Consider the following 22211-nt stretch of genomic DNA (forward strand, 5'->3'; position numbering starts at 1 on the left):
GAATTTCATCAGTGTATCATGTTTTTCACAATCATGGGCTTTGATTATATTTTACCTGTTGAAGTAAAAAAACAAGCACTAAACACGGGAATAACTTTTCTAAGAGCAATCGTATTGACTTGATTTTTATGACATTACATTCAGCATCAAAAAATACCTTAAAAACATGTGTAATATGATGATATTCCATACAATTTTCCACCAAACTTTTTTTATTTTTGGTTCTTATCCCAAGAGTAAACTTTTTTAATTTTTTTGAAAAATTTATAATTTGGTGGATATTAGCTGTGCAAGTGTGCAACTTGTAGAATATGTTTCTTAAACACTTTGGCATTTTTACTATTTTAGCACTCACTGGGTTATTTGAGTCATAAAATCAAAGTTTACATTTTATTGTAGGTAATTAAATTGTCTATAAGATTGGTTATAACGACTTTTGCACATAAGTCAATTGTTAAAGAGTTATAGCACTGTTAAGTTGCAAGAAACTAAAAATATAGCAAAATCCAAAATCTTACATGTTTTTGGAAGCTTCATAACTTCGTTGTTTTTGGTTGTACAAAAATACTACTCAGGTCATTTTTGTGGGAAATAATTATTTTAATTTATTACAATAAAAACTATTTAAGTTTTGAATTTCGAACCCTTTTTTACTCTCTTAATATAAGCTTCACACAAATATTTTTAAAATCACAAACACGATTACGATTAAATCCTTTCTCTTTTAAAGTTATAGCAAAAAATCTAAGATATTCGTTAAAAGGGGAGTCTATATACTCACGTCCGTTTATTCTCTTCAACTACATTAAAATTAGCAGACACGTTTATTAATAATAATATTGATTAAAATGTCGAAGTATTTCGTCAAACATTATAAACATTAATTTTTAGATACCTATAAAATTTTGAATTAGTTAAATTTGAATTTCTCATTGGTAGGTACCTACATCAAGAAATCAATTTATTTAATTATTTATCTTGAAACCTTTTAAGCAAACTTTTGCCACACGTGTTCTAATGTTATACTTTTGTTATTTAACTACCTAATTTATTCAAAACACATCAAATAACACCCAAAACATAATATATAAACATGTCACGTTGATGTTCAGTTAGTTGATGTTTGGATTTGGAAAATGTCATTAATAATTAACATTTCAACACGTTTACTTTGAATTAGATACCAGATACTAGAAATACTTTGATATTTATGGTGTATTGAATTTCATTATAGTGTGAAACGAATTCTAGACTTTCCAACAAATATTATTTTACCATCAATGTTACTAAATAGTAATTTAATGAATAATAATCTTAATAAAATCCTCTAATTCGAAAAAATATATAATTTTACACATAACTCTGTTCTACATTTAACATTTTGTATGTCCCAGAAACTCCTTCATCTTTTGAATTTAAACCAAAATGTGTTTAATATTTTATTTTTTTAAATTTTAAAATTTTTAAATTACAAAAAAAAAAAAAAATTGTTCACCTTTTTTTTTCTTATAATTTTTCAAAATGTTTGTCGGCTCTAATATATATTTTTGAAGCTTCAACCTCAGCTTCCAATTAAACAAATACCTGCTTGAACGAACAGTCCTTGAGAATACCACATCAGAATGCTCCAATAAATTTCAAACCATTAATCTCCATGCTAATTCCAAAATGCAATAAAAACAAGGAACTCCCTTCAGCTATTTCACCTTACCTTTTTAACTACTTACTCGTACTCTACTGTACCATCAACCATTGTGTAGCTGCTACACCAAACCATGTCAGGACACAATCGTCGACGAAGTTGTTTTGCACAACGTAAAAACCAAGCCCATCACCTTATCCCGCACCACCCTCACATTCTATATAGCATATTCACGAAAAAGACCGAAAAAACCATTTTCGAAAAACACTTTGCTCATTAATTTCTCTGGAGATAAATTCAAGAGGAAACGGTTTTTGAATTTATATACAAGTAGGTACATATTCCATAGGTGAAAAACAACAACAACAAAATTAAATTAAATATATTTTGCCATGTCTTGTGTGCAAGCTCTCATGTGTTACTTTTGAAGGTAGGTATTATTCGAAAAATAAAAATATATTATGCATTTAAAATTAATTTTTTTTTTTAAATAAAATTCATTTAAACATCGTGCAGCTATTTTTCCGTTTATTATTATAGGGAAAAATAAGAAATTAAAATGAAAAAGAAACACATTAATCTTATTTTCCACGAATTAAATACAAAAAAAAAAGAAGAAGAAGAGGTCTCAAATGAAAATATGCTTTCACCTTAAAACATTCAAAACACTCCTAAGCGTATGCAAATCTTTTTCCTTTATTTTTCAAGCTAAAAATTTATATTCGCAGTCACAATTCATTGCCGGAAAGTTTTTGTGTTTTTTTTTTTTTGTTCTTGTTTTATCATCATTTTCTCGAATTGTCACTTTACATTTACAGAAAATATAGAATGAAAATCGGAAGTTTGAGGATGTAGCATTCCACCAAGCATATTATTATATTTTCAAAACAACGCTAGCACACGAAAGCAGAAAGTTACAGAGAAGAGTTTCCATCCCATCTTGGTATCGGGTGCCTTTTACTCCTATATTTTTGAAGTTTTACCACATAATCATCATCGTCATTGTCATATTGTATGTATGTATTAGGTGTGCGATTGTAATAAGGACCTACTACAGAAAAGGCAAAGGGAGACACGGGGACTCATTAAATCTACATAAAGGTGTTAAAATTTGTTATTCTTCTCACGACCACAGTATCTCTGATGCTGACAAAATGTCGTCGTAGGTAGATAAACACCTTAGTAGCAGTGGATTATATTTCTAGTTGCTGTTGCTGATTATTATTTAGGATGAATCCTGTTTTTCATATTCGTCCTTCTTGTTGTCGTCTGTATTTTTGCAAACAAAATGAGCTTATTCTGATTCAGTTTGTCATTGTCACTTCTTCGGGAATTATTTTCAAATTATTACAAAAGTTTTTGTTTAACTTATGTTGCTTCATTGTTCAGGGGTGGATTTCTAGAGTTAACTTTTCAGGTTGATTACAAACATGTAATTCAGCCCAAGTCTTTGTTTAATCACTTTACTTACAACTTCTTTGAGAATCTTTGAAAAAAAAAAAAATAAACTGGTATTCAACAGTGGTGAAATTTGACATAATTAAGGAAAAATCCAAAGAAAGCCAATTTAATACAAACTTTTGTAAAAAAAGCCCAAATTCTAATGGCTTATTTATCTATTCAATAACGATAAATCAAAATCCCAAGAGTGAAGGGCCAAGACGGGATGACTCTCCTTAATTTTCAAATCAAAACATTATATATATTAAAAATGCAGGCTCGACAAAGGCATGGCCGGATCTATAATTTAAAAAAAAAAAAACGTTTAATTATTTTTATTTCTTTTGTTGTAAAATTTTTTTTATTAATGCGAAAAAATCATTTATACTTTATGAAACACTCAATTTATTTTTAAACAAAAAAGTGAATGAATGAATGAATAAATTTTATTGAGCTCAAATAACAAAAACAAAGTTTTTTTTTGTTAACAAAAATTCTTAAAATTAACAAAATTACCGACGTAGGATTGGTCTGGTATAATATTTTAGTATAATATTCAATAGATAAGACGTGAATAGTTATTAATTTCCAAATAACATACAACATAAATTAGTAAGACAAATGTTTGCTCAATATTAACAAATAAATATTTTACATTTTTTGTAGAAATTTATACTTCAAACAAGGGAACAAATAACAAAAGAAAACAAAATAAAAAAGAATAATAGGTATTATTTATTATACAGTAAATTTTTTGTTACAATCAAAGTTTGTAGTTTTTAGTTTTACTTAAAGATTTGTTTTTTGTTGTACAGTAAAAATTAAACAAAATAAAATTATCAAGAATGGAAGTAATGATAGTTTCAACCTCTATGATTTTCAGAGCTTGCTTTTAAATAGAAGTGTTAGAGATGGGTGGGGTTATCATTTTCTGTTTCAAGAATTTCCACAGATCTTTGATTTAAAATGCTTACCGGCGAAATATAATATCTGTCTTGAATAGCAAAATTTATATTATCATCTCGTACTTTTTTTAAAAGTGGGTTGTCATGGAATTCAAGCCCAGATAATCTTTTCTTGGCAAAGTTTAAGAGATATGACAATAAGGGTACTATTTTTGATTCTGTATACAATGTTGCATTATGATATGCCACTTGCCACACGGACTTCTAGATTTTGAGATGCATTTTCTAATAATCACCCTTTCAAAACATTGAAGCTCTTTTGCGACCGAAGGAGATATATGAAATAATGCTAGGAAACCATATGCTATAATTTTCCTTAGCTTGTACAATAAACTAAAAAGTAATTAAACGAAAATAAAGTTTTTTGCTCAGCTCTTTTGTTTAAACGAGACAGTTTATGCCTGGTGAAAAGCGCTAATTTAAATATATTCAAGCTTGAATCATAATTACTAACCAAAAGTTTAATTCAAATTCTAGTGGTTTGAACACGTTTTATTTTGATCTATGTCGTTTTCTCTCACCTACATCGAAATAGCTTGAAATTTTTTTCAGATGTTTTTTTTTTTTTAAGGTGGGTCAAAAAAATCGAAATTCGTTTTTTTTATTTGGTACCTCGAAAACTCGATTGCTAGATACCTCTAGAATATACTCACCAAATATGAGCTCTTTATACAGGGATGGACAAGGCCACGTATGTAGAACACTTATAATAAAAAAAATATTGGAACCATTCACAGTTGTTTCTTTATTCTAAAATTATATAACCACCGTTAAAATCGATTTTAATAATGTCAAGTCAATGTCAAATCGTATAATGTAAAGCTTATTTAAAATTTCCAACCATAATTTGGTTGGAATATGAATATGAATCAGATTTGAATATTGATTTTTTTTACTGGGTCTTTAAACAGAACGTTTAAAATCAGATTTTTTTTTTCTTACAAAAACACTTTTTTCTGTCTTTTGATTTTTTCAACAAAATAAGTAACAAGTGTATGAACTTTTAATTTCTTTAACTAAAAAATTTCAACTTTGTTTACTTGATTTGAAAAGAACATTCAATTTTCTAAGAAATCCTTTAAAAGCCTTCATTCCGCCTATACATATAAATATGATTCCAAGAATATTGTCTCGTTACAATGTTATAACTTTTTGTCATTGAACTGATAATAATCACGTGTGTCTCATCTCCTTATTGTTATATATGTGTTTTTCTTTCAAATCACGATGAATTTGTTAAAAAAAAAAATAAAAATAAAAGAAAGAAAAGACAACTTTGTAACAAAAAATGTGACTTTGAAAACTTATATCTCCAAAAGAATTCTTAATAAAAAGACGTGCAGAGTGTGAAGGTCCTCTTTAACAGAAAGAACAAAAAAAAAAATTAATTTATCAAATGCGAGAAAAATAATTCTTTTGTCTGGCCATGTCTTATATTTTTTAAATATTATAAATAAATAAGACTTAAAGTTGGAATACTTACATCTTTATTTTCAATTTGGATTTTATTTTTGTTTCTATAAAAAAATATAGAATTCGCTTGATAATAATTTAGAAGGACATGAAAAATTTATTAAAGACCTTGCGTAGGTTAATATCCTTTCAGGAATTTTATATTATTTATGATTAAATGATGTTGCCAAATGCAAACAAAGGAATTTAACGTAAGACCAAAATCCATCAAATAATGATTTAAATATCATAATAAAATACAAAAATCCTTCATATTTTAACCAATTTTGTGAAAACAAAAGTCTCTCTCCTTTTTTATGAATTCAGTTAAATAATTAAGTTCTTATTTTTGAATCAAGAACAAAAGCCTTAAATGTTTTCATTTTTGTTCGATTAATAATAAAATCTTAAATCACCAACCAATCGTCCACCGACGTTGTAATTATAATATATGCTTTAAGTATGCATACTTCTCGATACGTATTCTCAGAACCCTTTCAAATTGTATATACAAAAAAAAAAGTTAAATCTACAAGAAAATAAATATCCAAGCCTCATGAGTTCTCTTTAAACACAAATTAAGTATTAATTAAAAGGCACAGAGTTTAATCGACATTCAATTTAACATTTCAGAGGACAGACATTTCTCTTTTCCATTGATCAGCTCTTTTCTTCGCTTCGTTTTTAAGTTCAATTTCACCATCATCGAAGCAGTTCACATACCCCTTAGCCCCTGCTCCTGCTGCACCTCCTGCAGGCTACATACAGTTCATCATAATTATATCCGATTCAATGTGACATTGTGTGCGCCTCAAAGTGAAAATCTGCAACGTAAAGTTGGCAAAAAGGAATCATTAATAATATAAAATGCAATTTTGCAATATTTTTTTTTTTTTTTCGTCTTCCTCTTTTTTTTAACTACAGTTGAGCTTGCACAATTAATTAAGAAATCATATAACATAGAGCAGAGTCTATATATATATATTGTGAATATATTGAAAGGTAGAGGTTGAACCTTAACGACGACGAAGTACAACGACGCACTTTAGCATACTTCAGCAAACTTCACCCGAAATTTATTTAAAAAAAAAAAACCCTTTTCCAACAAAGTCAAAAATTTATACATACAGGTATAGGAGAATACTGGGAGAAGAGTTTTGATTGGATCGCCATTCCTGGCGATAACAAGCATGCCTGGTTGAATAAATTTAAATACATTTTTAGTGAGGTACTGCACTGTACAGACTGACCATCATTCGTCAAGGTAACCATACTGAACCACAGTGGTTTAATTTATCATAAAATATTGGACAAAAATCTTAAAAGTTTAAATTCACTAATGGTTTAAAAAAAAAAAAAAAATTATATATAAAATTAATGATAATAATTGGTATAAATTTTGATTTTTTTTAAATTCATAGTAAATAATTCACTTTTCTTTCATTGGACTAGTTTATACCAATCATTGTTTTAGTTCACTACCGAAAAACCAAGAATTTATACCAATCAGGAAAAACAAAATAGATAAACAAAATATTTTTTATAAATTTTCCTTTATTGCCAGAAAAAAAAATGAGTTCTCTGTATGCATTCGACCACTTTATTTTATACCAATGGGCTTAATCCGTCAAATTGCGGTATAGACTTTTTTGGTGTTCATATGAAATGTTTCTAATTTCCTTAAAAGCATAACAAAATCATGCTACCTATTTATACTAATAATGTTAAAACAGGTACAGTTTTGGTTTGAACTTACAAAGTTTTTTAATTTTATACCAGTCAGAAACGAAAAAGTTTTCCTTATATAATTCGTTCAATTTCGAAACAAACAAAAGGCTGTTTCAACATGTTGTTTGTAAGAAAAATTGTTTTTAAAAAGAGTTTTTTTTTTGTCTCAATTTATTGATGATATTTCCCACTGTTCATTTTAGTTTTTGACCAATAGAGAGATAATATTTTTTGAAGACAAAAAAATTCTACTGCATTTCAGTAGTTCAGTAGAATTTTTTTTTCCTACTCTAGCTAAATTTTTTTGCTATTTTCCATTTTCGCTTCATAAATTTTAGTTGTTTTTTGATTGTGTGTAGTATCTAGGTAGATAGAAATGAAACTAGAACTCATCCTTGTTGAAGGCACTTCTAAATGTAGTTCGATATTTTTATGGCCAACAAATAAACATGTATATTTGTTTGTTCATAGGTACTATCAGCAGGACATTGCAATAACAGAGTCACACTTGCAACTTTTAACACTCAAATTGCACAATTGTATTGCTTTGATTCATTCAATGCTATTTCAACACAACACCATAAAATACAGAGGAGATAGAAATAGAGTGAGAATTTAATTATTTTATTTTGGATTCTATCTATCTACTTCTTTTACAGTAGGGCTTAGTGATGAAAGGGTTAAACAGAGACATTTTCTAAGGATATAGATAAAATAAATATATATCTTATATTTTGTAAAATATAAATAGTTAAAATTACTAGATAAGTGGGATTTGAAATCAAACGTTTTCAAAAGAAAAATATCAAGTTGGAATTTGATCAGAAAAAATATGAGTAAACTTTCATAACAAAAACCTTAAATTCTCAAAACAATACTTTAGACTTTAGAAAAGCAGCATGTTGTTTAACATATGTAGGAACAGGATACAGGATATCACAAAGTCGCTGCCGCAGATGAAACGATCAAGGAGTAGTTTTCTTGTTTTCATTTGGTTTCAATGGAGAATTTGCATTTTAGTACACTGCGGGAAAAGCCACCATAAAAAAAAAACATAAAATCAATGAAAACCACATTGATTTAACTATTATTCGGAATGATTTTGCGTTGAAGATGAACATTTTAATTGTTGATGGTTTCGTATCTTAAAGTCACCTAAATCAAAGTAGTTCATCTTTGAAATAAAGACGTTTCAACTTCAATTTATTTTTTCCCTCAGTGTATAAATCTAAAAAAAGAATTTGCATTTAAAACGTTCAGCGGCCATTAAAGAAATTTGTATCAAATGAAAGAACAGTACATAATTTAGGAAAAAACTTTTACTTTGGAAGTTTCGCTCTAACGCATTAAGAACGTAAGTGACTGTATTCGTTTAAAAAATTATCGTATACTGGAATTTTAAAAAGAGGATTTTAAATATTGTTCTTTAAAAATATGAAGACTGGGTTGCATTTTCTTGATCTCATGGAAAACGTTTCTTAGAAAATTAGGAAGTTTTTTGTGTAAACATTCATTAAAATTATTTATTTTTAGGCTTACTTACGCAAGTCAACCATTTTGGAAGAAAAGGAGGTCTCCTTAAGGCTATCTAGAAGTGTTTAGAAGAAGCCTTGTAAATATCAGTTAAAGACGACCTTTATAAGACCTGTGTTTTCAAGTGACAGAAGGCCTTTATAAGACCTGTTCCAAGAGTTTCTTGTAAGTATGCAATGTTTTTATCCTGCAGATATGCAATGTTTTTAACGCATTAGAAAAAATCATTGCATTTTAATGTTAGGTTTCAATTAGCTCCCTATTTTTCACTCATAATATTCGAGCATGGTCTACTGGTAAGGTGCTGGCTTGGTATGCAGAGGTACGTGGGATCGATTCCTGGCCGGGCCATGTGAATGAAAATAAAAAAATGTGTTCTTTTTCAATTAAAATAATATTCTCATCATTTCAGAACAACAGAAAAAGCAGTGGAATATCCAAAATAGGAGAAAAAACAAAATAGAAAAAAAAAATTAAATAAAATGAAATAAAATAAAAAGTAGAAAATGCAAAACAGAAAAAATCAAAAGAAAACAAAAATAATGAAATAAAATTCAATAAATTCTTTTTTTATGCATATATTCAACATCTTATAACAACTTCTATAAGGCCTCTTTATAAAATTTTACGCAAGTAATCCGGTTTGTGCATCAGATAAAACCTGTACAAGAAGACCTCCGTAAGGCTATTTAAAGCTTTTTGTAACAAGCTAATAGCTTGTGGATTACCTGTGAAGGAAAGTCCTATGCAATTTCTGTAAAATGCGCTAAAATGATTTGTATAAGACCTGTCGTTCTTCTAATGCAAGCCGAAAAATATGAGAGCTAAATTGTTACTTGTAATATGAACATATATAAATACCGGTCAAGCATAATATAATAACCCTCTTTTTGGGTTTGCCGTAGTCAAGTGAAAAAAAAAAAACATAAAATAGTATATATAACTCAATCCAATAGAGTAGGTACTTCTGAACATCAGTGTTTCCAAAAAAAAATATAAATATATTTTCTAAAAATTTTTTCCCTATACCTACAAATAAAAACACTTTAGGTACCAAAAAACTATGTTATAAAAACTGCCTTTGTTTCACACTATGATGGTGTAGCGTTGTTATATGCACCTAGATTGAATTTCTATAGCAATTGTGTTTAATAAATACCACCAGTGGCCCGTTTTAACTTTGCTTTTTTTTATTTATTTTTTTTTAATTAAAGGCATTGTGAAGGTAGAAAAACATTTAAAAAATCTAACTTCAAAACGGAAGTGGATTACAAAAACTGCAAACAACAAAAAACAAAAAAACGTGTCAATTGAAAATGGAGTGTGAATTTTTTTTATATTTTTTGTATCCTTTATGTACTTTACAATATAAACTTTTTTTTTAACAAAAATGTGTTGAAAACTATTGGTTTCGTGTTTGGTTATATATTTTTTTGTATTGCTCAACCAATCAGTGCTTGAAAGATTAATTGAAAAAGTTAAAAAAAAAAAAAATAAAATACATAGAAAAGCAGATTGAATTTTTTGGTTTTAAAAAATAAAGGGCTTTAGAGTGTTTTTGGATATTCGTTTGTGGAATAAAAATTTTATATTCATTAATTTCAAACATCTGTCCTCTCTAAGAGTCTTTGAACAAGATAAGCTTTTTGGTTTAGATAAAAAACTACCTAAAAAACTAATCTCGATTGACAATTTTTTACTTTACTCATAGTCACACAAATTCAATAACTTTTATTTGAATTTTCAACACTCCATTTTTTTTTTGTAAAAAAAACAACAACAGCAAAAAGTCATTAGTTTCAAACTCGGTCCTCGAAATTGCCTTTTGACTGAGATAAAACTATAAAAACTAGCAAACAAAAAATATATACCCAAACTAATGATTTGTGTGTGTTGGGGTTTTCGCCATTAGAAAATGCCCATTAAGGCATCCAAAGGAAATTATTTTCAAGTCCTTTCCAAATATTATCCCACACAAAACTAAATGTGCTTTTAAACGATGATGATGACGACGACCCCTACAACGACGGACAATGATGATGATGATGACGACACTGCCCAAAAACCCTCTTTATCTGATCACAAATGATGCAAAATTTGAAACTATTATATATGTATAACCCCTCGTTGGTATAGGTTAGGTCAAGTTGAATGCACCAGAAGCATCATAGCAATAATAATTCCACTGCCTCTAACTAACCCCATTCTTCAGATGAACCCTCAAGTGCTTAAACATCCTTTGTGCTTATGAAACGAGCTTCAATATGGCCTCCATGTCTACTTTAGTCGACTATATCGATTACCAGAATCTTCTTGCTTGTGGTCTCTGAACTTTAGGTTGATCCATTAAGGACACAATCACAAACTTTTTACCCTTCACTTATTCACTTTATACTCATACCTTAACACTTTCGTTCCATCCTACCTACTCTACACCATCACCTATGCCTTAGTTAAGTTAATATAGATAGAGATGAGTAAAATTGTATTCAAAAATTTCAAAAATAAAAAAAAGCATTAAAAACTTACCCCGTCCACAGAACGAATTCAACGTTGTCACCTTGTCTTGATTTCATTGCACGAGCCGCTGACTCGATTAGGCTCCATGGGCTATCGCAAAGGTAATCACCAAAACGACCCGGTGTTCGACCCGATGAACTCGTTTGTCGGTCCATTCGCCAACAACCTGAAATTATACAAAAACAACAAAAAAAAAAAAAATCAGTCAAAGGAAGTTCAAAATCACAGTTAAGCTAATAAAATTCAGCAAAAATGTCTACCTGCTATATACCAAAACCAAACCGAATCAACCACTACCCTAGACCGAAAAAGCCGGAACAAAAATCAAATTAAAAATTAAAAAAAAAAAAAAAGAGAAAACATCTAAAGCAGATTTTCCAGGGATAAAATGGAAAATTATATTCAGAGATTCTAACGTGACTCTGCTTTTAATTGGTTTTTATAAGAGAAAAGGGAGCTGATTTGGTGGTGCCACGGACGAAATTATGTGCCAAACAGAAATTTTTAATATAAAAGGTCGTAGACTGTTGCTTTTGCACAAAGTCAGTCGTTTTAATATAAAGTAAAATTGTAAATATTTTACTAGTCACATGAGCAGGTGTAGCATGTAAATGCTTAAAATTTTGTTTTAGTGATTAAGATAAAAATTCATAAACATTAAAAAAAATTAATTTTATTTAATAAGAGTAACTTTGAAGTTATTAATTTGTATAGCTTATTCCTCCTGACCAATGGCAATGATTTTTATTTAAAAAGTTACAACAGTTTTGAAAGTTACATTAAACTACTAAAGCCTTTAATTTTTTTCACATGGTAATGTAGGGTAGCTAAGACTTAATTCCTCGCTGAAGACACAATGTAAATATTTTTAATTAGTTAATTATTGTAAAAAAAATTGCCTCTGTTGCCGTATTGTTTAATTAAATTAAAATCAAAATTTTTTGTGAACAAAAGTGTTGTGTTGTTTAAGTTTTATAAATTAAATAATAATTACCATTGACCTCGAACATAACAAAATATTTGAACAAAACGGAAACACTTCCAATATTAAAATATACCTTCATTTTTAAAAACCATATCAAGGGGCACGGTAGTGCCCAGCCAAGTTCTCTAGCAACTTTGGCACTACACCCTTATTTACAGGAAACAACTCAGTCCATTTTCGACACCCCTCTAACTTCCACACCAAAGATGCTAGAAATTCCAAACTCGCTACATTTGTTGAGCTAGTCAAAACCAAACACCTCACAAAATTTCAGCCTTCTACGATGAGTAGTTTCTGAGATATAGGGCTTCAAAAATCGCAAAAACCGTAACTGACTGACTGACTCACTCACTCACTCACTGACAGATCATCAAAATTATGGAGAACTTCCCGATATCGTAGAAACTTGAAATTTTACACGGTGATAGGACTTGTGGTGTATACAAAGGAAAAAATCGAAAATTTGAGATTTTCATTTCAGGGGGCGTGGCATCCGCCCATTTCCACTGAATTTTCATCAAATATTATGGAGCGCTTCTGATTATCGTAGAATCTTGAAATTTAGTGGAATGGTAGAGCTAGTAGTTTATACAAAGGAAAAAATTTAAAGTTTGAGAATTTCAGCCAGGGGGCGTGGCAACCGCCCATATCCGCTGAATTTTCATAAAATATTATAGAGCAGATCTGATTATCGTAGAATGTTGAAATTTGGCGGAATGGTAGAACTGGTAGTTTATACAAAGAAAAAAATTTAAAATTTGAGAATTTCAGCATGGGGGCGCACAGTGGGGCACCTTGTATGGGAGACCGGAAAAAACTCAATTAAGACAAAACTACTGAACCAATTTTCATGAAATTTGCAGGAAAGGTAGCTAATAGCAAGACAAACCTACATCAATGACCACCCATTGCCACGTCCACTCAGAAAAAAATTATATTAAAAAATCTGAAATCAAGTTTTTGCAGCTGTAAATGACTTACTTCCAATCACTTTTTTACTAGAAAAATCAAATTCTTTTGAGTTTATTTGAACATTTTATTAATAAATACAGTTTAAATTTTACATAAATCAAAAAAAAAAAAAAAAAATCAAAAATTTTCAAAAAAAGAAAAATATCCAAAAACGGTAGGTATGACATTTTTTCCAAAATTTAACTTCTTTGGAAACTTTTTTTTTCTTGGTAAGTTCTATAATTTAAACGGCTACGAAGCCTAAACTTTTCCTTCAATTAACGGAACATTCCATCAAATCATTCTATCTTTTTTTGGAGACAAGTGGAACTAAAGATAAGAGAGGCTTCAAATAACCAGTTTTACTGTATTCCGATTCCGATAGTTATAAATAAAGTCAAAAAAGTGGCTTAGTGAAAAAAACATTTGTTTTAATACGTAAATGTGCAATATGCAGGTTTCATTAACACAAACTCCTGATCCCAACAGCGTCTAAATTGGGAAAAACTTTAAAATTATGGGTTTAAATTTTTTTTTTGCAATCTTATCAAAAATTTTGGGTTGTTTTTTCGCAAAACGGACTTCACATTCAGATTCAGCATACCAAAATATGTACATTTAGAAAGATTTGTCTGGCGAAAATAGCTGCTTATTTTTTTTTGCCTTATTTTTTTTTTTTTGCTTTTTTGAATGACTTTTTCAGATTGAAATTGCTATAAAAACCGAATACGGACGTCTTCGGGTGAGATTTTTTTTTAAAACTATTGCTGAGATTTAACACTATCTAACGAAACCTATCCGCCAACAGAGGCAAACAGAGGAAGTATAGTTAAAACCTTATGTGAACATAAAAAGTCACTAAAATGGAATGTTTTTTGTCAAAAAAATCGTATTCAATTATTTTTCGCTAAACTAATGTACCATATTGTTTGTCAATTTATTTTAAGCCTATTTACAAAAAAAGTTGGTTCAAAACTTAAAATTATACGGTAAATAGGTCATTTTGAAACTACTTGTATTTTTATCAGTTTTCACTATTTTTCAACTTTGAGCGATTATCTCCAGGCCCACAATTTTTTTTTTTGAAAAACAGTTTTCATTTTCTGATTCTTCAACTAATTTACTGTTAGAAACACGTGCAGTATCAAAATAAATCGTACTTCCGAAAGTTGGGTTTTTTCCGCCTTTTCCCCACTGTGGGGCGTGGCAACCGCCCATTTCCGCTGAATTATCATTAAATATTATAGAGCACTTCTGATTATCGTAGAATCTTGAAATTTGGTAGAATGGTAGAGCTGGTAGTTTATACAAAGGAAAAAATTTAAAATTTGAGAATTTCAGCCAGGGGGCGTGGCAACCGCCCATTTTCACTGAATTCTCATCAAATATAGAGATTATCAATTCTACAGCCATACTTTGCAAAAAGTAGTGAAATCACAACAAAAACATTACTGTTAAAAAAAGAGCCAAGTTCTCCTATGTTGAAATTATGCTGGCACAAAAAGTATTGAGATGTAAAAGTGTACCAAGTTCTAAAGTTTGGGTTCAAATTCGTATCAATAAAATTTTGATTGTTTACTTGGCAATTTTTGAAATAACTTTAAAAATCGGTAATTAAAAAAAAAAAATTGTCAAGTAAACAATCAAAATTTTATTGATACGAATTTGAACCCAAACTTTAGAACTTGGTACACTTTTACATCTCAATACTTTTTGTGCCAGCATAATTTCAACATAGGAGAACTTGGCTCTTTTTTTAACAGTAATGTTTTTGTTGTGATTAATTTTTAAATGAATTCAGAAGAGAAAAGATCCCTTGCATAACAGTTTATATAAAAAAACTCAAAATAAAATTAAAAATCATTTTCAAAGAACTTTTTTTCTAAAATTTTTTGAAACAAATTTCAACTTATTTTAATTTAAATTTTTTTTTTTTCTTGATTAAATATCTACTCTTTATTGTTGAAAGTTAAATAGAAAAAGTTTGAAAGTCAAATTTGTCAAAATCTTAGAGAAAATCAAATAGTACCTATTCATTATAGTGATGGGAACTATCGAATAAAAACTATCAAACTATCAAAAATATTCATTCATTCGATAGCTGTAAATCATTCATTCATTTAGTTACTATTTTCATTTGAATAGTTTTTTCTTTCGATAGTTTAGTTACGAAATGGTAACGGAGTTACGAATAACAGAGTTACGCGCGACAGAGTTAGGGCCGTCAAAGTTACGCGAAACCGAAGTTACGAAAAACTAGAGTTACGAATTCTAAAGTTATGTTAAGCTATGACATGTGATTTTTGGGTTGGCAACAATTGCAACAACAGTTCACCACACCAAAATAACGTCTGTAAAAAAAAGGGGTGGTTTGGTTATTATTTTAATATAAATAATAACAAAGTGGGTATTTCAAAATACGCTATGAATAATTATATTAATTAATAGAAAAAAAAAATACGTATTTACAATATTAGTTGGACAAATAAGAAGTTAAATTCAATTATGTCCCCCCAAACTTACATAAGTATACTTGTGTTTTTTTTTCTATTTCAACGTTTTTGCGATCTTCTCACAAAAACAAAACCATAATATATGTATGTATATCTATACCTATCCAATCAAAATTTTACAAGATTAAATAACACCCATTTTCGCTTTACTCATTTAGTTCTGACCAATGAGAAAAATGTTAATCTCTTGTTTGTATTTCCATAATTCCATATCGTTCCTCGCAATTGTCATAGCTTAACATAACTTTAGAATTCGTAACTCTAGTTTTTCGTAGCTTAGGTTTCGCGTAACTTTGACGCTCGTAACTCTGTCGCCCGTAACTCTGGTATTCGTAACTTCGTCGGTATTTTCATTCGAATAGTTTTTTTTTATACTACAGTTTTTTCATTTAAATAGTTTTCTTAAACGGTAGTTTTTTCATTCAAATAATTTTCTTAAACGATAGTTTTTTGTTTGAATAGTTTTCTGAAACAATAGTTTTTTCATTTGAATAGTTTTTTTATACGATAGTTTTTCGATAGTTTGTTCGATAGTTTTTATTCGATAGTTTTTATTAGAATGAATAAATAATGAATGAATGAACTATTTGATAGTTCAAATCATTCGATAGTTCCCATCACTAATTCATTATCTGAATTCTATTTTCATCAAAAGAGATCAATGAAAATGTGGTATTTTTTTAACTGTAATGCATAATAACATTACCTAACCTATAAACCTTTTTTTCAAAATTCAGCTAACAAAATTCTGCTTTTCAACATTCTGCTTTTTAAAATTCTGCTTTTCAAAATTCTGCATTTCAAATTTTTTCTTTTCGAAACTCTGCAAAAAATTTAAAAATTGTTTGGAAAATCTTAAAAGAATTTTGTAAATTATTTTTTTTTCTTAGAATTTGCTGCGTATTTGATTACTTACTCACGTTGTCAATTTTTTAATGTTTATTTTATTTTACTAACCAATACATTTAAAAATAATTAAAAAAAAAGGTACTAATTAAATGTTAAATATTTTCGAAAAGGAGTAAGTTTTTGAAATAAAAATTATAAATTTATGAAAATTTTTGTATTTAATTTTAAAGGAGAATGGGCATTTTGGACGTTGAGCGGCCATTAATAAAATTGGTATCAAATGAAAGGACTATAACTTACTAAACACTTTTACTATGGACGTTCCGCAGTATTGCGTTAAGAATGTAAGAAAATGCGGTATTAGTATAGTTAATGCATTAATCGATGTATGAACGACAAATTGGTTTATATTTTTATTTGGAACATTAAATATGATGCTCTGTCATTTTCCCTGAGTCTGAAGTCATTATTCTTGAAAATCCGACCAATAGAACTCATAATATAAGATTTTTAAGACAACCACTTCAAGATTTTGTTCGAAAGTTTTCAAACAATTTAAACTAACAAATAATTGAATAACGAAACTCTCAAAATAGTCTTTAAACTGTTGTTTTAAAATGCTAATAGTTTGGGTTCTAGTGGTTGGATATTCAAGATAAAGGCCTTCAGATTTAGGGAAAATGAGAGAATATCGTATTTTGCACTTAAAATACACACATAAGATACAACTTTGAGACAATCTGCATAAAGTGTTATATGCAAAAATGCATTTTATCCGTTTTTGGAGTACGTCACAAGGATAAAACTTCTCCACAATATACGTAAACCTTAATTACATCAAAAAATAACAAATTCATTCCTGACCGCGCCACGTCCACATTCCATACAAACTTGCCCATTCTCCTTTAAATGAATATTGAAAAAATTAAATAAAAAAAGAATATTTTGAATCACACAACATTGTTTCGAATTAGTTTTTAACGGTATTAAGATGTGAGCTGTAAGAAAGCCAGTCTATGCATTTCGAAAAATAGTTCGAAATACATTACATAGTTTGAATTACATTAATGAGGTGTTTAGTAAGCGTTGTGAGAAAATTGCATCTCACTGCTGTTCATTTTGTTTTAGTTAAATTGCATAGACAATCTTTTGATGATAAATTATTATTATTATTAAATGAAATTAAAAAAAAAAAAATTGTTCACAAAGCTTTTTATTTTAAATTAAAAAAAAAAAACAGAAGGTACGGCAACATCGGCAATTTTTACCCATTTTGAGGTTAAAGTATATTCAAATACCGACGTTTGAAAAAAAAAATCATCAAAATCAGAGCTGTTTCCAAATATTGCTATTTTGCTCAATATTTTATTTTGAGTGCATGCTTAATGAATTTGAAATACTCCTTAACATTGTATAGGAAAATGTATAAGTTTTCTTTGAAAATATCTTGTTTTCGACAGTTTAGAGAAATAAATTTTTTGTCTCATCAAAAATAATCCATTGTACCTAAGAATCTAAATTTTTAAAACAATAAATACCCTAGGAACTATTTTTATGTTTTCATGAACACAGTATGTTTTTTATTAACATAGTGTTTTTTTTTTGTTTTGAAAGAATGGATACACATGCTTTTCTCTTATTTTCTTTAAAAACAGATTTTTGAACGAAATTGAATAAACCGTAGTAAAGGACATTACCTATGCCAAATTTCAAGGAAAACCGTCCACCCATTTGGCAATGGACTTGATGTATAAATAGACGCACACACGACCAAATCCACTATATGAGATAAGCTACTTTTTTTTGTACTTCTCTATTATCGTAGTGTTTGAAACAGAACAAAAACATTTTTCTCACAAAAAAAAAAAATTGGCTTACAAAAAAAAAAAACACGTATACACCCTAGTGTACGTATTTTTAGTTCTCTCCGCAAAAAAAATCTTTTCGAAAAATGTATAAATTTTTTGTATTACTTTTCAAAATAAATCATGACTTTCATGGTAGCTAGATATCGTTTGCTAGAATCTTAAACCATTGATGAATAATTATTGAAAAGTTTCGAATTTCAATTAGCAGATTATAGAAAAACAGTTCAGTTTAAAATACATAATCCCACCCTGACATGCAGGATTATTTTATTATTTAAACTTATACCAACTTCCACCAAATATTTATATCTCGTTCAAGTTAAGATGTTAAATCTTTTCAAAACCCTTTAAACGGTTTTATCATCATCATCATCTGACAACAGCTCGGCAGTTCGTAAACAAAAAAATCAAAAGTTCTGTTTCGCACTCCAAACGAATATAATACCTCCCGCAAAAAGAAAAAAAAGATTTTTCATTAAATGTGGGCGTTTTGCGTTTTTGATTCTTTTTTTGTTAAGGCCTTTTCTTTGTTTGGTGCGTTGTCAAAAAAATTTGTTTTCAAAACAAAAATCATTATCATATCCATTGTTCAGTATCGCGGCATCCTTTTTGGAGTCATTCATTCATTCGTTCATTCATGGAAGCCTTTTTCATCGTGTCGTTGTCTGGTTTTGTGTACTCCTCGTATATTTTGTAAACTGAATTTTCAAATGGAGCAGGAGTTTGTGTAGGGAATAAGGCAGTGTGTTAAATACTCTGGGCTTCTCTGTACTTGTGTATTTTCCGAGATTTATATCAACGAACGCTACGGTTGATGCTACGATACAGCGAGAAGGTGGCAGAAGGAGGCAAATTTGGCAGTTCCCGCTAATGCTTCTGTCATCGTCATCCTCGTCGTCGTCGTCGTCGTCGACATAGTCCTACTTAAACATGATCAGAATACATGGATCAGTGTTTTGTTCTCTCTCTTCGTCGTCATTGTGGTGATTTTCATGCGTTATTTGTCTAGAAATACAGCAGCGCATATTGGTAACGATGGTGACGCTGATGTTGATGGTGATGGAAGTATTTTGGCGAATGACAGCGATGTCGTCATATAACGCCGCTGCTGCTATAGTGGAAAATTCCGATGAATTTTCCAAATCCATTGTTCTCTATATGGCTTTCACCTAATTGATGCTGAGTTTTTTTTCTCCAAGCCGCGCCGAGCGGATCGAATCAGAGTTGCGATGCCATGCATGAGTAAAATTTAATTGCTGAAATTCTTTCGCAAACCATTTGGCTCGATTAAGAGTGGTGCGGTCCTTGCCGCACACTCAAAAAAACTGAAAAACACACTTAAAAGCGAAAATCATCTCGAACAAGGATTTAAAGTGTATTCGTCGTAGTCAATCAAAAAAACGAAAAGGATGATGACGACGATGACCAATGACGACGCACACGTTGGATAACTCTCTTTGGCTGTTGCATATCCTTGATTCATCTGTGCGCAGATATCGTCCTTTTTAATTAAATTTAAGTTAAAAAAAAAATACACACACAAATAAAAACTGAATTTTCGTCCTAGAAACATAATTCCAGAAAAAAAAATTTATTCTGTGTTGTTTGGCCAAAAAGGAGGTCAACATACCGCATCACCGATATAATATGCAATTTCTGTTGACTTGTTGTTGGTTGCTCAGTAGTAGCAGTAACACAGCTGATGGTGGTTCCATTTGGTTTGGTTGCAAATAAATGATGCAGCATTTCAATCGATATATAGCTATATGAGTCAGGTCTTGCTTTTCTCTATGCGACATCATCCATCGGCCTATGTAATTTTATTCTGATTGTCATCGCATCTAAATCATTTTTCCTCTGACAGAAACATCGGATTTGACCTAGTTGTTGCAGGGCATAATGCAGCCAGAGCCAGCCAGCAAGCTGATGGTTGTGGCGGAAGTAATGTGGCTGTAATGTTGGAAATGGGAATAATGTTGATTCGCCAAAGCATCAGCTGATTGTTTTCTATAATATATATATTTGCAGGGCAATGGGTTTTTTTTTTTGTTTCTTATGTTACATCATTGTCAAAGTTGCATTTGTGATTGAATATATTATTTAAACCAGAGGGAAAGAGAGATAGATAATAATAGAAAAAGTCAGTTTCTATTCCAAATTAGCAGTTTTCAAGAATTTGGAAGACAGAAATTTCCTATGAACTTATGCATCCTTAAAATCAATTTTTCGGTTTAATTCAAATATTTTTCTAGTAAACTGATAGAACTTTGATATTATTTCGTTTTAATGACTTTGCTAGAAATTGACAAAGTGCACACATGAGTATTATCCCTTCTTCACTGCAACTTTTCCTAGACACTATAGGGTTTTTAATAAAAAATCATTGGTATTCAAAATAAATGCCTTTTAATTGAATAAATAATTTGTATAACTAAAATCCATAAAAAAGGTTAAAGTATAAGTAAATTAATGAATTCTTCAGCGATAGTTAAATTAACTCTTCAAATAATAAAATTAACAATTATCTAAGACGAGTTATTTAAATAATTGAATGAATAAGTTTACGTTCGAAATTTTTAACCTATATCCATTTTGTTCTGAACAAAACAAAAATTAAAATTAAATCTAACAGCAAAGATTTCAATCACATTTGATTTGTTTCCTTAAATTTTGACAAATTAGTTTAGTTCGCAGAATAATTCAATTAAAGTTATAGAATTAATATTTTATTTGAAATTGGTTTTTTTTTTTTTAATTTTAATTGCAATTTGTTGCTGTAATTCAATAAAGAATTTAATTTAATTTTAATGTTGAAACTTACTTCGAAGTACGTCTCCTTGTGTTGAGTAAATGGTATCCAAATGCAGATCTGTTATGTGCCAGAAATATCCTGAAAATAAAGAAAATATGATTAATGGTATGAAACACTTTTATAATGAAAAAAATATAATTCAATTAAAACAATAATTTTAAAAATTAATAAAAAGCAAAATCAATTTAAAAGGACGAAATTATTTTTACATTTGATTGAGAAGGGGCTGAAAAAATTTGAAGATAGTGCTAAAACACATTTGAAGGTTTAACGTTTTAATATTGTGTATAATGATTTAAACTATTATCACAAAGGTTTCGATATAATTTGCTACACGCTTTGTTCTAATATTTTTAGTTTTTCTCAAAAAATCATCATCGTTGATGGAGAATGGCAAAAAAGTGGGTCCAGTAATTCTGTCTGTCTTTCGGTCTGTATATACTTCGAGTATACAGTCCAAACTACTGGAACGATTTTCTCCTGACTGAGTAAGTACCAGTTTTGGGTGATGCCTTATAGAACAAAAAGAAATTTTTTTGAGGACCAAAACTAGCGATACCTGACATAAACCAAAAGAGAAAACCTATTTTTTTTTTTCAAACACGTTTCTAACAATTTTTGATTAAAATTTGTGTGTGTTGTATTTCACATAAGAGCTATCGAAAACGACTTGGGCGATTGCAACTAAATTTTTATATATTCTGTATAAGCGTAAAAATAATTGCATTAAAACCAATAAAAAAATTAAAAACACTCATTTTAATTTTTTTTTTAAATATTTCAAAATTATTTTTTGAAAAATCAAGTTTTTGAAAACAGTTCTGTTAATTTTTTCGATTGTTATTTTATTTGTATGTGTGTAATAACATTTTATTAAAAATTGCATGCAAACTTTTTTTGAAAAATATATAAAAATTGTTAGGTACCTACATACATACCTACCTATATAAATA

The 22211-nt window shown here is 29.2% G+C and overlaps 1 protein-coding gene across 2 annotated transcripts in view; it reads right to left on the minus strand.

Annotated features, from left to right (window-relative positions):
• LOC129912198 (uncharacterized) overlaps positions 1-22211 on the minus strand; it is a 254318-nt gene that overhangs the window by 103013 nt on the left and 129094 nt on the right. For both annotated transcript variants that reach the window (XM_055990344.1, XM_055990345.1), the window contains 2 exons: positions 21268-21336; positions 11290-11446 (listed from right to left, as the gene is read on the minus strand). In XM_055990344.1, coding sequence (XP_055846319.1) covers positions 11290-11446; positions 21268-21336 — 226 coding nt within the window. The remainder of the gene's footprint in view (positions 1-11289; positions 11447-21267; positions 21337-22211) is intronic.

This window comes from Episyrphus balteatus, chromosome 2 (genome assembly GCF_945859705.1).
Source record: "Episyrphus balteatus chromosome 2, idEpiBalt1.1, whole genome shotgun sequence".
Taxonomy (NCBI): Eukaryota; Metazoa; Arthropoda; class Insecta; order Diptera; family Syrphidae; genus Episyrphus; species Episyrphus balteatus.